Source organism: Gavia stellata, chromosome 17, assembly GCF_030936135.1.
Source record: "Gavia stellata isolate bGavSte3 chromosome 17, bGavSte3.hap2, whole genome shotgun sequence".
Taxonomy (NCBI): Eukaryota; Metazoa; Chordata; class Aves; order Gaviiformes; family Gaviidae; genus Gavia; species Gavia stellata.
Genome location: NC_082610.1, coordinates 17,388,170 through 17,404,391, shown reverse-complemented (window position 1 = coordinate 17,404,391; position 16,222 = coordinate 17,388,170). Strand labels below are relative to the sequence as shown.

Genomic DNA, 16,222 nt, shown 5'->3' with positions numbered 1-16,222 from the left:
TTTCTCCTGGGCTTTGCAGAGCAGGGCTCTGTGGCTGGAATGCTAATCAGAAAGCGATTGATACCGTCTCGCGGCACACACAGCCTGAATGCAGCCTCCCGGCTGGCAGCAACCCTTAGGTACCTTCCTGGGTCTGTCCCAGCCTTTTCAGGCAGGAAACCAAAGATGGGAATCACAGCCCAGCAAGGTCAGAGCAAGGGCTGGAATTTGGGCTGGAGCCCAAAACTGTGTCCCGTATTGGTTTGTTGTAGCCTTCCATGGTGGGTGCGGGAGGCTCCGGAGCCCACCCCTCCTCGGCAGTGCTGGGGGCTGCGGCTGGCAGGTACCAGTGGGGACTCTGTTCAAACACCCTCATCTACAAGCTGAAAATATTACCTGCCTGCAAATGCCTGGTCAGTGGCCTTCCTCCTGCTCCTGTGCCACTGCCAGATCTCCACATGGTGCACACGCCTTTGTGGGATTGAATTGTTCATGGAAGTTTTGCTTCAAAGCTACTGGGAAATGCTCTGCATATGTATTTGTACGTACATATCTATGTATATACACCCACACATACTTGGTTGGCCAGGTCCGTTTTCCAAGGTCTGTGTTTGCTATAAACTCCACCAGATTTTTCTGATGCTTCACATGTGCCACTTCTGACTTCAGGGGCATGCGACACTTGGGGCAAGAGCTGCAAAACATCCCTTGCAGGAGCTGGGGAGCTTCTGGGAGCCCTTGCTGTCCCCTGTGTGACTGCCTCACGTCTTGGTTCAGAAACTGAACCCTGATTGCGCTCATTTGCCTCATTCTAATTGACCCTGATGGGAGCGGGTTGCGAAGGAACGTAGAGCGTGTCCTCGCTTCGCCTCACCTGGGAAGCGTGGTGCACATCGGGGTTTAGGGTTACCTGCAAGTAAATAGAGAGGCTGGTTAAGCGTTAGATGGGAAGAAATGCAACCCTCCTCCAGCTGGCTTTGAATGCTAGTATTTTCTTTGGGTTTAATCTGTTTACCATCACATTACTATTAATGGTTTCTTCATCAATTCTGCTTTCTCAGCAGCATTAAGGATGGAGTTTCCAGATGGGCAATCCTAGCTGTCAGCCACTTGTCCCTTATCCATGGCCACAGGCTACCAAGTGAGCCTTGTACCTGGCCACACCATCAGTCCTGTGGCAAGTGTGCCCTGGGCTCACCATCCCGCCTTTTGAAACCCTTTAAAACTCTTTTAAAGGATGCTTTTAATGCATCTACCACACTTGCCTAATGGTCTCAGGAAAATGTATAGAAAAAGCTTTTGTTATGTTGTTAAGCAGCGTTTGGCTAATGTTATGGGCTCCTGGCCTCCAGGTCCCGCTGCTCATGTTTTCTTATTTCTCTGAAAGCTTTAAGTCAGGGCAAGCTGAGGCTGCTCCTGTTGGCAAAAACTAGCAACTAGTCCTCCTCCTCCTCCGAGTTCGGCTGTTTGCTCTCTGCAGACGATTGCTCTGCGCCCTCCTGGCAGCAGGACCTTGGGGCATGGCAGTCCCATGCAGGACAGGGCAATGCATTTTGTTCCTCCCTTTCACAGCAAGGCTGAAAACACGCGAAGAAGAGTGGGCAGCTGTGGTCTTAGCTGACAGCCTGAGAGGAGCTTTGCTAGCGGAAAAGCCCAGGGAACAGCAAGGAAGGCTGCTGGCAAAAGTCAGCAAGGGACTCTCTCCAGATGCAAGAGAAGCAAAGGAATTATAAGTAACATGCTGAAGTATGCAGATAAAGTTTCCCAAGTTATTTTGACCATAAAGCCCAGGACTGTAAAGGCTCTTAACCTCTATTAATCAGCAAGAAGCTGGAAGAGGCCGCACAATGATCTCAGCTGCCGAAGCTGCTGCGCCCTTTTGCTCCCTTTAATTTAATTTTATTAGTCCTGCCCGCGTCCTTTGTTCTTCCGCCCCGCTCAGGAAATCTGCTGCTGGTTTTGGCAGGGCTCGCTCTGGCTCCACATGGCTGGTTTGCGGGCAGCCAGGAGGGACGAGAGGGAGGGCAGGAAGGGGAAGAGGATGGGAAAACGTCCCACAGGAGCAACCTGCTTAATGTGCCTCATTTGTCTTAATAGTGCCACCGCATCCCTTCCTGGTGAAACTTCCTCCTGATAAGACAAACAGGCAAAATTGAATGCAGAAGGACTCCCACTGATTTCAGCAGAGATGAGATTTCGTGCTTAAATCTTAAAAGAAAGAAAAGACCAGTGCCCACGAGCCAGGTCTTGTGCAGCAGGAGCTGCCAAGCCAGCGATTGTTCCTACCGCCAGCCTTCGGCTACGCTGAGGGGTCTGGGTGTCTCGCCTTCAGCTTAGCTGTTCTCGTTTGTACCACTTGTTCGTCATCAGACTGGTAAGAAATACGAGCAACAGCTTAGCCCTGGGTCCTCTATTTGCTTAGCGTGCAGAAAAGGGTCCAACGAGCACAGCGGAGGGATTATCAGTGCTACCCCCGGCTGTTTTCTCAGCTGGTGGCAATAGCATCACCGTACCGCTTGCCAAAAGCCCTGTTCCTCAGGGCTGTCGTGGGGTGCAAACCCTCCCCTGCCATCCTGCTGCTGCTGGACGCTTCCAAAGCATCACCGCCTCCTTCCCACCCACCTCGGCAGGGCTGCAGCTCCCCTCCCAGCAGCACCCAGCGGGGTGGGTAGAGTATTCCCTGGTGCCGGTGACATGGAGCAGCTCTGGCTGAGGAGCCAGCAGCATCACTGTAACTTCACCACTTTCCCCAGCAAATGCGTTGGCCTCCGGTCTCCTGTTCAGCATCGTTGCAAGAATACTGTCAGCTCAACCTGGTGGCGTTTGTCTTCCCTGCTGCCAGAAATAATGATACAGCACGCGCACACTGGTTTTAGCACTCATGTCCCTTTACATGACAGCATGAATATTTCTGTGTCTTCATATAAGAGGGAGCGATGCTGTCTACAGTCCCTCACCTACCCAAGCCCCACAGCAAACATACTGGGGAGTTCAGAGGTGATGATGTGTCAGGGCTTCAGGAAAGCTGCCCTGTGCTGCTGCTTTGTAAAACAGTTGCCTTTCACTGCAGGAGCAGGAGGATGCGTCCCACTGATCCCGTACCGGAGGGGTGGACCAGGAGGTGTCATCACGCGTCATTCATGGGTTGTAACGGAAACATCAGAAAAAAAGAAACGAAGATGCATCAGAAAAAAAGAAACGAAGATGCATCAGAAAAAAGATGAATGACCTGCTGTGTTGATACGGCATTTTTTATGACCCTTGGCTTTACTTCATCTTTCTTAAACAAGCAAACAAACAAATGCGAAAGGTGGTTTCCTGGACACGGATGTGTTATCTCCAATTCCAGAGTTTGTCCCTGCCGTGTAGGACAAAATAGCGGAGCAGCTAACCCAAGGGTGTACCTTCATCACCTTTCCATCAACAAATGATAATGCTTAATACGTGGAAAAAGATGAAGCACTTACAGGAAGCTGTGGCTAAGAAGAGGGGTTTTCAGATGACTTTGAGTGCTTCAGGCTTGTCTGGGAAATGTGATTTTGAGCTCTATATTTTACTGGCTTTCTCTGACTTCAGAGTCCAGCTGTAAAAATGCCACAAATCCATTAAGGGAAGCCCAGGTTTCTCCCAAATATGTAAAATGTCAAGGTTGTCCTCGCCCTTTCACAGCAATGAATTATCAGTGGTACGCTTGCAGTGAAGTAGTACATCATTTGCTTACTAGTTTTATAGGGGGATCCTTCCCTCTTTGCTTGCTGTAATTCTTCTTGGATCCGAAGAGTAAAACATATTTACGTTGGCGTGTGGGAGTTTGGAAAACCTTAGGAAAAGATAGGACTGGAAAGGAAGTTTTTCTGTCCAAGGAAAATTTTTGTGATGCTTTTTTTCCGTATCAGAATGAAAGCTTGAAATACAGAAATCCCAAAAAGCATGGAGTTGATTTCAAAAGATTGGGAACTGTTTGGCAGATAATTTAAAATCAGAAAGTGGCAATCTGCTGCACTAAAAATAAAAAATAACTATCCAGTAAATGACTAATTTTGTGGTCCAGGGGAATTAGCGGAACAGCTTGGCGGATGGAAGGCAGCAGGTCTAAATTACTGCACTAAGTCCATTCACAGGAAGATATTATCTGACTTTGTTGTTATTAATAATAATTAATGAGAATTAAAATACCCAGCTGGGATTTTTGCCGTTGCGGGAATACATGTGTATATATATGTACTTGCTCTTTGATGCTTTTCTTAGTTGTTTGCATCTCAATCCTTGACTGTCTTGCTCTGGGACTTTAATAATACTCTAGAAATTATTCAGACCGCACCTTTGTCTAGCACAGAGGAAACTTGAGGCTTTTACAATTAGTGCTGCTGGTTATTCCACAAAAAAACACATGCCATGGTCTGACAAGGAAAGCAGCAGTAAAAATTCAGGCAACAAGCAGACCTTTGTCAGCAGGCTCGCAGGGAGCCTTGGTTGGTGGCTCGCAGCTCGCTTTTGCATGCTGGTTTTGCAGCACAGGTTGCTGGGGACGCAGGGACAGCGCGGTCTCCTCCGAGCCTGCAAGGACTCGCACGGCTCCAAAGCCTTCTCTGGTGAAATCCAGGCATTGTTTTGCTGAAGTCCAAGGTGCTTTAATTTCGATGCCTCGAAGAGACGGTGATGGTCACTTAGTCTTGTCCTCTCCGTGACACCAGCCTTTGGCGTTTCTGCTGGGCATTGCCACCCCAACCCTGCGTCCTGCGGTAGGTTTTAAGCACACGTTTTATGAAACTCTTCGACTAACAGGGTTCCGATGGTGGGGAAGACTTTTAATGAGCTCATTTAGTGGATAATTGCCCTCACTGTTAAAGACAAAACATGTTTCTTGCTTTGTTTTCAGCTCAACTCTCCTGAGTTTCAGTCTTCCAGCCCTGGACTTTGTTCCACCTGTGTCTGGCAGAGTTAAAAGCCTTCAGAGCCTGCAATCTTCCCACATGCCCTTAAAGCCTAGGAGGAGTCATTTCCTAATCTTCTCTTTTAAGATGACAGTGATAATTGAGGACTTATTATTGAGTCTATTGACTTTAAGTGGTTTGTGTTTGGGTTTTTTAGATAAGTTGTAATTGTTCCTTTTTATCATTGTAAAACTACTGTTAATAATTGCTCTTCACTGGGTCTACACCTAAGGATGTGGCCCCACTTCTGTTAAAGATCCAACATTTGGGGCTCTGATAGGCAGTTGAAGGGGTTGCTGATTTGGTTTTGGGCACCTTTGGAGAAAAGTAGGTGCATCAATCAAAGTGCTGTTTGTAAATCGTGTTTGTTATTTTGAGCAGCTCCTTTTCAAGTGGCGTTGTATCTCCGGTGGTTTCAGTTCTGTTTGTAGACGGGACTGTATTCTACCAGCCCTCATCATCTTGAGTACTTTCTTCGCTTCCCTTAACTTCATTTGATTTTGCTGAGAAATTTCAAGGAGTGAGATGATGCTTAGACGAATGAAACTGGGGATTAGATGGGCGATTAGATGGATCCTAACAAGCAGTTGCTCTGCTTTCCGTGGAAAGATTTCTCAGCTTTATTAAACTAAGAGGGGCTCTTTTCCCCTGACCCTTACAGATTTAGAAGCATTGTATTATATATACACTCTATTATTAATACAAATTATAAACTATCTTGATGGCAATAGCCATCTTCTGGTGAAATTTCAAACCGTGGTCATACCCAAAGCCCCCATGAAAGGATGTGAGCTCTTTTATAGCCTTATGTATTGCCACTTCAAGGGGATTGTTCCTCATCCAAGTGCCCAAGCCATTGCAGGCCAGAGGTATAAATGTCTTGTTTATGCTATTTATCCACTTACCTGTGTTTTTTCTGTTTGCAGCATTTTTGTTCCTACGTATGTTGGGCTGGTGGGAAATCTCATAAATACCATGATAGCAATGGTTTGGATCCCTTTGCAGGCTAAACCGAAGTCAGACCATCGTGTGATGGAGCACAGTAAGTATTTAGTGTTTCTGATAAATAGCAGATGAATAGGGACAGGGGACTGACATGCTGTAAGGACTCTGCTAAAGGACTTGGGATTGCATTTAAGGGCAAAAAGGTGCCAAGCTTGAAAGCTTAGGCACTTTAATGCCTAAGCTGTGCTTGTGGAAGAATATTATTCCCTACCTCCTGACCACTCTTCTGTGCAGAATTACAGGCTTCCAGCCCAGTGCTCGCCACACATCTCAGAAAAGGTGAACGTGGACCCATTGCTGGGGGCTAGTTTGGCCCGGCATGAGAGGCAGTCCCGGGGGTCCCTGGGTCCTCCGCACGCAGACCCAGCACCAGCTCCCAGCCTCCTGCCGTCAGCCCAGGACTGGTGCTGCAGGGACTCGCCTTTTTGGAAAGGCGGTGATGAACCTAAGCAGACGGTCTCAAAGTTTCTTGCTTCCTGCCTCTAACCTATATAAATAGAGTATTAATCAATATGTCATCTTCTGTAGGCACATCACAGTCTGGCAGCTTGTTTAGCATCAGAGAAATCCTACGCCTGATGAAGTTTCCAGGAGTAATGGAAGTTTTCATAGTGAAGGTCTTTGCTGGACTTCCCATAGGTAAATCTCACCCATTTCCCATGATTGCTGATGTATTTAAAATAAGAGGACACACACTGTAGACCAGGCTTGTCTCTAGTTACTGAAAGCACGTTGCATTTGATCACAGAGCAGTGAGGATTCAGCTCCTAACTCGATGCTGGATGCTTTCAAATGCTCTCAGCTACATAGGGTCAAAAACCTGGGACGTAATGTAAAACAGACTATTTGCCACAGGCTGCTTCTGCGACTTTTGGCAAATCACTTAATCTCTCTACCCCATCCCCCTGGCTGTAAATGGTTTTTTCCTCTTGTCTGTCATTTCTATTTTGGCTGTAACCTCTTCAGAGCAGAGGAAAATTGTTTGTACTCTGCCAGAAACACTGAGGTCCTTCCTGATTTTACTTAATGATTTTAAGGGGTATGTGTACCCTAACCTTTTTCCCAACACCTAAAAACTATTGCCAGATGAGAGGCTGTGGCTGCTCTAACTGTTGGCTGCATGCAGGGGAACCACAGCATGTTTCTTCCCTTGCACGCTGATGGTGGTGCTTGTTCTTCTCTTCTTTATATATTCTGCTTGGGTTTTTTGTGTCATGGTAGGAACCTGCTGCTACCTCAAACCCATCCCAAACCTGCCTGTTTCCCTCTCCCTTTGAGTCGGTCGGTCCTGGCATAGTCCACATCTCCTGATTTGCCTGGTTGTATGTATCCTTGGTCACAATTTAATAATCTTTAATTTTGCCTACCCTCCAGCTTCTTTCCCCCACCGCTTGTCTCGAGAGAAGCCAGCATGTCAGCCTTGTTAGTGGCAGTGTAAGGAAAGGGTGATGTTCTCTGCCCTTCCACACCGAGAGCCTTCACAGCTCTTTTCCCAGTCAAACCTAAAAGGGCAGTTTCTCTTGATTGCAGTTTCAAGGATTGAATTTTGTACACATCAAAACATGCGCACATCATGCATCTCAACAAACTAAGGCAATTCCCTTCCGAACAAGGACCCTAAGAGAGGATTTAAGGTACCTTAGCTATTATACTTTGCATCTTTTCCTAATTCGTCTGTGTCTGGAGAAGCCCTTGAAGTTTAAATAACATGAAACATAATTTACAAATTAAATTCTAATTTGTAAACTGTAAATTCAGTTTACAAATGAGAGTAGATTTGGCTGCGGAGAATGGCTGAATTGGAAGAGGATGGCGTTTCTGGGCTTGGCCAGGTTCGTCTGTGGTTCCTTGCTAAGGCTCTGGGGGAACAAGTCCAACTGGAGCTGTAGAAGACCATGCAGGGAAGTAAAGGACTTCTGATTTTGTTTTTCTTTTTCTCTTTTTGTGCGTAGCTGGCATTGGCCGAGATCATTAATGCCAGTTGGTCCTACCACCACCGCTGGAGACAAGGATGCAGTCTCGATGGACTGGCGGATTGCCCTAATAGTGCACTTTTTAGGGTCTTCTGAAATGAAACTTTTAAAAAGGTGTTTTTGAAAGTGTTTATAAAATGACAGCGTTTCACAGAACGAGATAGTCAAGTGATGTTTTAAGAGGGTTTTCTTTGCTGATTCTGGCTCATTTCTCAGCTTAAAGTAGCATTCATTTCTCTCCTTAAAAATGCCATCCTGAGACCGCATCCATATGCAATCTGCACGGGAACTTCCTGCGGGCTCTCCTTTCTCCAAAGGCGGGGTGAGATGCACTTTGTTTTAGTCATCCCTGCTGAAATGCAAATTCCTCCCTGTTGCAGAAGACGTTCTTCTTTTACCGTTGCACAGCAAAAACGCTCACCCAACCAAAATAAACACCTCCTGCCCAAAACTGCAAGGGAACTTCTAGGCAAAGCGGATGGAGACAGTGAAGCTGAGAGTTAAGGCAGGACGTGGGCTGACCGTGCCACTGAAATGGCTGGGAGTATTTTGGTGAGAGTAGGAATGGGTTCATCTGAGGCACTCCTGCTACAAGTATAGTGCTTGTACTACAGTGAGGAGGGATCAAAATCCTAGTGACTTCTCTTTGTGGGTCTCTTTTCAGGTTACTGACCATACGATGGCAGCTGAAAGGGGATTTGGCCATCACCTACTTCTCTGCAGCTCAAAGCTGGAGGCTGAGCTCCTCACGAGCTCATTTACCTTTCATCTCCCGGCTGCAACTGTATAATTAATTAGATCGCCCAAATTACAGACCGTTCTCTATTTACTTTGTAAACAAGTTTGTGATATACACAGAAGAAAATCTTCTGTTCCTTATGGATCTCATTGTTGTCTAAAATTAACTTGTTTAAGACCGAAAGAGCCTCCCCAGTAGGGCTGCAGGGCTGGGAACCTCCTCCCTGTGTTGCATAAAAGCAGAGACATAGGCTGTGTGCCTCTTGCAGGAGGGTAGCTGCCAGGGGATGGATGGATGGATGGATGGATGGATGGATGGATGGATGGGCGGGCAGCAGACTGCTCCAGCACGGCCAAATTACATCCTCAACTGACCTGGGACAAGCAAATCTCATTGCATTGCAGTAGATAAGAGATAGAAAAGAAAACACGAAGATAAAAATGTCAAACATACCTCTTTCTGACCAGAAATCACCAGGGCCTTGAAAATACTGATAAATAGCTGCTTGTATGAACCTTTGGCTGCCTAATCCCTTTGGAAAACTTGGTTCAGCACCAGCATCCCATTTTTAAAGGGACTGTCTTTCACACGCAGAGCAGGACTTTGCAGTGGGCCCTGGGGCTCTGCATCCCATTGCGTTTGCAATCCAGCGTGGGAGCGCTGAGACGGCTCCCAGAGGCCGTGCTCGCCTTTTCACACCGGCTCTTGGTAAGGATTGCTAAGCTGGCCCTCCCAAAGCCACGGGCTGCTTTTAGAAATGTCATGTCTTTTTTCTTTTGAAAATACAGTTTGCACTCCTCTGTCTCCCTGGTGCTTTTCCTCCTCTTTATCGCATCTCACAAACCATGTACCTGCCTTCTGCTCCATAACCCTAGTTACTCATCCCTCTGGTGCCAGGTTTTCTAAGGAGTTCACCCCTTCTTTAGACCCGCCTCCAAAAAAGGCGAGGTTTTTGAGGATATTTTTTGTTATTTTCCTTTTTTTTTCCCTGAGCCTCACAGTGTGGATTGAAGCTTCTTCCCGCAGCTTCTGTGTGGGGTTTTGGTGTCCCCAGAAGAGCCCTCCCCGGGGGTACGTCACTCTGTGCTCAGCCGACCTGCAGCCTGCCCAGGTGGGACCTGCTGAGGTCTTTGTAAGAAATGCTTGTGCATGTTCAGATGAGCAGAAAATCTTTTGAGTTCAATCCCTCCGGGTTTCGCCAAGAAATATGTTGCCAGTGGGAGACACCCCCTTAGCTGTGGAAAGCGGAGGGAGCAGGGGGGTCTCCCTTGTCCAGGTAGCTTGAAGTGACCATGCGGGCAGGGGGAGGTGACACCCCTCTAAAGAAAAGACCTTTGCGTCTCCAAGGGAGCCGTGTGATGTGTAATGCTAATTAAAGAGCACAGCCTAGCCCCCTGCTCCGAAAGAAATCAGCTCGTTTGGAGGAGAAAGATCCAGATCTGCCTTAACTTGGGGAGGGACTTCAAAGGGGAGAGGAGCTGTAGAAGCTGGCGCGTGGTACCAGGAAGAAGCGTCAGGTATGTAGGAAGGTCGAACCCCTCCTAGGTGGTACCTGCAGCGGGGTAGCAGGATGAAGGGCGAGCACCCGCTTCGATCTAATCTTCCTGCAAGTGAAACGAACTGTGGTTTTTCTTTCATTTCTTCACGTGTGCCTGTTATAAACATGTGCAACTCTGTTGCTCGGTTTGGGTGTTGTGAGTAAATACTGTTATTTGCATGTTACCTTAAGCTGGCTTGAGCTAAGGGTGATTTCAAAGTAACTGGATAATGACGGGGTGCTCTCCATGGAGGGGTGTGGTGAAGCCACAAATCTTCATAAGCCCCAGCTCCCCGGCACCTTCTCCAAATATCCAGAGAGCAGGAGAGCGGGGTGCCCTTCCTGCCCCCCATCCCTCTCCCCCAGTGCCACGGGACCAGCTGGGGTGCAGCTATCCCCATTAAGGGGGGAAGAGGTGTCTCCAGTGGGGTTCAGGAAGGCTTTGTGGCAGGTCCTGGGGAGGGAGGGTGGTGGTCCCCCCAGGCAAAGGCTTGGGTTGCTTGGAGGGAGGTCCTTGTTGCTGCAGGTGCTCCGCTGGTAGCAGCGCCGTCGGGCTGCTGGATGTGGTGGGGTTGCGCTGGTTTGTTAGGGTGCGAGTCCTTCATGGCATTTAATCAGCAGTTTGGGATCGCTCTCCTCACGCTTCCGGGAAATGCTAGCAAATCCTTCCCGTGGCACAGGGTTAGTGACTCACTTTGCCAGGCCACAAGCTCTCTTCTCAGTCCTCACACGTTGCCTCCTGGGGTCTGTTTTCTTCAGGAAAGGGAGGACCGCAGCTCCCTGTTTACCCAGTCTTTCTACCTCGGAGGATCCTACGAGGAGGGGCAGGACCCCTAAAGGTCATCTGCTTTCTTCTCCTCTCCCCAGCAGGATCAGCGCTCTCCGATGGACACGTTGTGGGGATGTTCACACACAGAGAGCCCCAGTTTCCTACTGTCTTGGTCCATCTGAGGTGCAGAAGACATTAGGCGAGGCAACAGCCTCCTACCCCATACCAGCTCTTTGAGAACAATGTTTTGTCATAATGTTTTTGATGGCTCTTTGTGTACCATGGGAGCGTGTGTATGCATGTCTGTTTGTGTATGTTTGGCATTGGGGGAAACACACACTATTGTATTTTCATGTGAGATTAAGTGAGTGGGCATTTTCCATTATGCAGCCCAGAAATTGCCTTAATTGAATAGCAGACCCAGCCTGTGCTGTTTCTCTCCGTATTTTTCCCAACTGCCTGTGCTGACACTGCTTTCGGTCCAGGAGAGCAAGGGATTTCAGATGCCACCGACGTCACTGCCGAGGTGCGCAGTGAAATGCTGTGTTTAGGCTGATGTCACTGAGTTGTTTCCCAGGCAGTGTTCCCCATGGTGAAAATCTAGAGTTAGGCAAAAGGGGTGAGGAATCCAATCAGATTATTTTTATGGTTACAGTCTTGTCTGAACAAATGTTTTCTCACTGCCTTAATGGTTAGTTTGGCTTCAGTGATAAAAATATTTACCAGTTTATAATAAACAGCTGAATCTACAGCCTACATAGTCACATTATTTTAAAGATGAAAGTAAGGGGGATAAAAAAGTTAACATTTAAAGATGAAATTACTACACTGACTTTGAATAGGATTCTGCTCATGTTTACATCCAGTCCCAGTAACCCCAGGGAGAGCTACTGACTCATACTGGAGGTGACTGGGAGCAGGGTCTTGGCCACTATATGCAGTGCAAGTATATTGATGTATGCTTTTCACTAACTCTCCCTCTAGGTTTGTTCCTGATTATGTTTTCCATCATCTCTATGGATTTCTTTGGCTTGGAAGCAGTGGAGTCTGGATACCTGATGTCATATTTGGGTGTCCTCCAAATGGTAAGTGAAGTGGAAGTCCCCCTCTTGCCACACTGCTATCTAATTTGCTACCTTTTTGACACATGCTCTCTCAAATCCAGGCATAATATTGACGGGCAAATCCTACCTCTGCCGTGTGGCACTTGGCTTCAAAAACTAGAAGTGACTCCAAATTTATTCTGTTTCTTGGAATGGGAAGAAATCAGAGCAAGCAGTGTCCTGAGAGCTGTCTTCCCCTTGTCCCTCTTTGCAGCTCTTTAAGCTGTGGAGCTAAAATTTCCTTGGACTGACATGTTGTCCTGGTTTTTGTAACAAAACTTACATTGAAGCTAAAGTGCCTTGACTAAGGTTTTCACTGGTGCAGGTTAACTGATTTACATTTACTAGTAGCACCCTGTAAATTTATGTAAGCGGCCGGTCTTACTGGCGTTTTCACAGATGCCTTCAGTGTTGCGGAAGGACTCATTTCTGCCACGTGGAAACAAGCACAGCAAGTTTATAATTTAAAAAAAAAAAACAATTAAGGATGGGCAGTGGTATGTGATTAGGAGACTTGCAAAATGGGTAAAAGGGAAAAGTCGGCTGAATTAGGCAGTAGCAGGGCCAAAAAAATAAGATGCTGTGTTATAGCAGAATTTTCCTTTTGGAGGAAGAGGAAGAGGCTAATCATTTTGCTGAAAGAGCAACAGATGGTTATAGGCAAGCCTCAAGGTAGGAATGCACGTTAGGCAATATCCTGAAGGAGGGTGGTCTTGTTATTAAATCCGCCTTCATTTCCTGGGCATCGCCACAGAGTCCCTGTGGGATCTGGAGGAGGTTCACATCTGGGAAATGGCAGCTTTAGTTCCTTCCCTTGTGATTTGGATTTGGCATAGTGTTACCAGTCGCTTGGGCTCTGCCCTTGTCTCGCCAGCTCTGGGTGCCTTGGTCACCAGCCGACGAGCATGGCCATACATCAGCAAGTGGAGTCTGCAGAGTAAACCGGCTGGAGCTGAGGAGCTGGTGCCTTTGCCATGTCCATTCTGGGAGGGTGGCTTTGGACCAGCTGTCACTCAGTCCCGTGAGCTCAACGTCTGCTACCAGCTGGATGCACCCTCCCATCCAGTCTCGTCGGAAAGAAAACCAGTTTGCTGCTCCACAGCATGGAAACAGCGTGACAAGTAGGGTGATCAGCAGCTGCTTTCCAAAGCATGCATCTGATCCAGACTTCACTGCTAACAGAGGCTTTCCCTACATTACTCTTTGTATGCCCCTCCTAGAGCAGGATCTGCGGGAATCACTTGGGTTTCAGAGGGGGTGGGTGCTCTCTGCTGTCTTCTTCCCCATTTGAATGTAGAGGGACTTCCCAACAGCTATGCTCTTACCTTAGACCTATCATCAGTTAAATCCCTGTTACATACGTCTACACTGAAATAAAATTTGGGGTTGCAGCATGGATACGGTGTGCTGGTTTCGAGCCGGCTAATGTGGGCAGCAATAGCACAGAAGGTAAAACCAGCACTTGTACAGCCGGGGCGGGAGTGGCTTCGCGTTGCTAGATGGAGCTTGGACACTGCTGTTAGGCCCAGGATATCTGTCTTCAGGACACTGCTGTTAAGTCTGGGATATCTGTCTCTCTTCAGTGCTATTGTTTCCCAGGTTACTTTGGTTGAAACTACTGGAGATAAGATTACCTGTGCTGCCATGCCGGTGCACCCTATGTATAGATACAGCCCTGGAAGATACAGGAATCACAGCGTTCACTCTGCCTCCTAACGAATAATCAGATGTCAGTGCTAACCAGGGACCTGCCCCTTCCCACAGTCACAGGGTTTCATCCTGCAGAGGCCAATCAGAGCTATTACCACGCTCTAATCCCACAGTGGCCTACGGGCTCAGGTGCAGCATCTGCTTTGCTGGGGAGTCTTTGCCTCGGGATGTTTGGCACAGAAACTAGCTTTTGTCAACCAGGCAGTTTTCTTTCATCTATCCGTGCAGCTTCTGTCCATGTTGCTACGTATATTCTACAGCACATGACTCTGGACATCAGAAATATAGGAGGAGTGAAGCGGTCATAGAGCACAAACTTCTCTTTTTCATGATGCCGCGTTGGGGTTTGCTGTCAGAACACCAAAAAGGAAGGGGAAACAAATGCTTTATTTTTTTTAATAGCTCAGGACATCTGATTCCTGGTGGCAGCAAAGCCGGCTTGCCCGAGAGCTTGCAAAGCACTGCTTTCTGCTTTGTTGCTTGTTCTTTCTACTTCATCACTGGCAGTTCCAAGCTCTGCTCTGGTTTATGCAGGACCAGATCCTCAACTGGTCCAAACGATGCTCTCACCATCTGCCTTTTAAATTATTGTGAAACATTAGAATTTGTGTCTTTACTTTCAAATCAAGTCTCTGGCTGGAACCGCCTAAGGGTGTCTCTTGCAGATAGTGACCGGATTAATATTTTACGGCTGCTTGCTGTTGGGGTTCCTCCAGTGGAAGATGTACGCAGGGAATGCAATGTCTGCCGGCTCTGTCCTGCCGAGCCCCAGAGCTGCTTGTGTGCCTTCCTCTTCCCTCAGCTGGCATTTCAGATGCATTTGTTTCTGTTGTACAGTGAATTGATACTGCTGGAGATATAAATGCAGATTAAGGTGCAAGCAAATTCCACCAGTCTGGATGGGTGAACGGTGATTAATATCTGCTGACTGGCTTTCCCACTTCACTGAGTAAATTATAGCTTTATTCATAAGGAATATAATGCCCTTTTCAATGAATTTCATCAACCAGATCCTCAGCTTTGATTTCTCATTCCTTAGTTTGCCTTTCCATAAAATATTGGGGTTTTTTTCGCATTCTCCTGCACTTGCCCTGAGCCCCCCTCTTTGCATCCCTCCCTGCACCTGAAAATGGGTCACGTTTAAGGACTTTTACAGATGGGAGCAGATGTCACAGAGATAAAGGGAAAAATAAAAATCGAGCCATGTCCTGTTTATTTTAAACCTCGCTGTAGACATTAAACACAGTGCCTGGGCGGTTGCACAGCACAGCCAGCTGATATGCCCAGTGCAGTGTCCCAGTGCTCCCAGTGCTCCCAGTACACGTTGTATGCACCAAGCAGCTTCAGAGGTGCACAGCAAGCAAGGCTTAGCTGAGCCCTTTGCTCAGCTCTTTCCCAAAAGTCACGCACCAAGAAAAGTATTGCCCAGTCTGCCTATTCTTGCCAACTTTCAGTAGTATTGTTGCTTTGTGTTATCATAGTTCCTTTTTTTTTTAATGGGATCTTCTAAAAACAAACTTCTTCCTCTAGCACAGAAGGTGATGCTGCAGCCTCCTTTCCCAGCCCGATCAGTAATCCCAGAAGGACTTGAATAGCGATGGTCTCTTCCCGCTTTCCTCTCTTGCCCCAAGGACATTATGCTCCAATTGCTTAACCTAATTTTTCAGCTTCTCAGCCTCATTTAACCTACTGTGGTGAGAAGCGGCCAATGCACTGTAAACATCTCTGTTTCTTACTGTTCCTCCCATTCAAGCCAGCTGCAGAGTGCCTGGAGATTTTAAATGGCTTTGGGTCAGTCCACATAATTTTCAGTAGGCAACTCAAGTACTTTGTCATCAGTATCTCAAACACCTCTTTGCGTGGAGAGATCAGCACAGAAACACTGACCCTGCGGGAGGCAAGGCATGTGCCACCTTTGCAGACGGAGGATATCAGTGACCAGCCCAGCTAATTCAGGCAGCCCTCCTGAGGGATCCCAGCTGGAGCTCCTCAGCCTCATCTCATCGTGCTTGGTTCCATCTTGTCACTTTATGACCCCGCAGGACCCCAACATATGGGGGATTGCCCTGTGCCCAGCCTGAGAGGATCCCTGCAGGTTTGGAAGGCAGATTTGGGGCTGGTTTTTGGAGCCTGGGAGCCTCATGGTCTTTGGCTGGCCACTCCCCAGAGCACCTCTCTTGGTTGCTGCCTTGCTGAGCATCAGCTCCGTCCACATGGGAACGGTTCATGGCACTTGCCAGCAGTGAAGTGGCTCAGCTGGTGATGGTGGTGGGTTTTGTCCTCACAACGCCGTGCATGTAGCACCAATGACCACCGCTCATGGCATGGGGCATCCTTGGCACCCTCTTCCCTTCGCCAAGTTGGCTGCCCGCAGCATGGTCACCCTTTACCCCAGCGCTGGTAGTACATCTCCTTGCTGCCGCTTGCTGCGTGGAGGGACGTAGGTTGCCTTGCTGCTGCTCCTAGCCTGTGT

The 16,222-nt window shown here is 47.8% G+C and overlaps 1 protein-coding gene across 1 annotated transcript in view; it reads left to right on the top strand.

Moving 5' to 3' along the window:
• The window catches only part of SLC22A18 (solute carrier family 22 member 18), a 63,197-nt gene that overhangs the window by 31,447 nt on the left and 15,528 nt on the right, over positions 1-16,222 (top strand). The window contains exons 5-7 of the mRNA XM_059825968.1: positions 5,840-5,955; positions 6,447-6,557; positions 11,921-12,021. Of these exons, the coding sequence (XP_059681951.1) occupies positions 5,840-5,955; positions 6,447-6,557; positions 11,921-12,021 (328 nt within the window). The remainder of the gene's footprint in view (positions 1-5,839; positions 5,956-6,446; positions 6,558-11,920; positions 12,022-16,222) is intronic.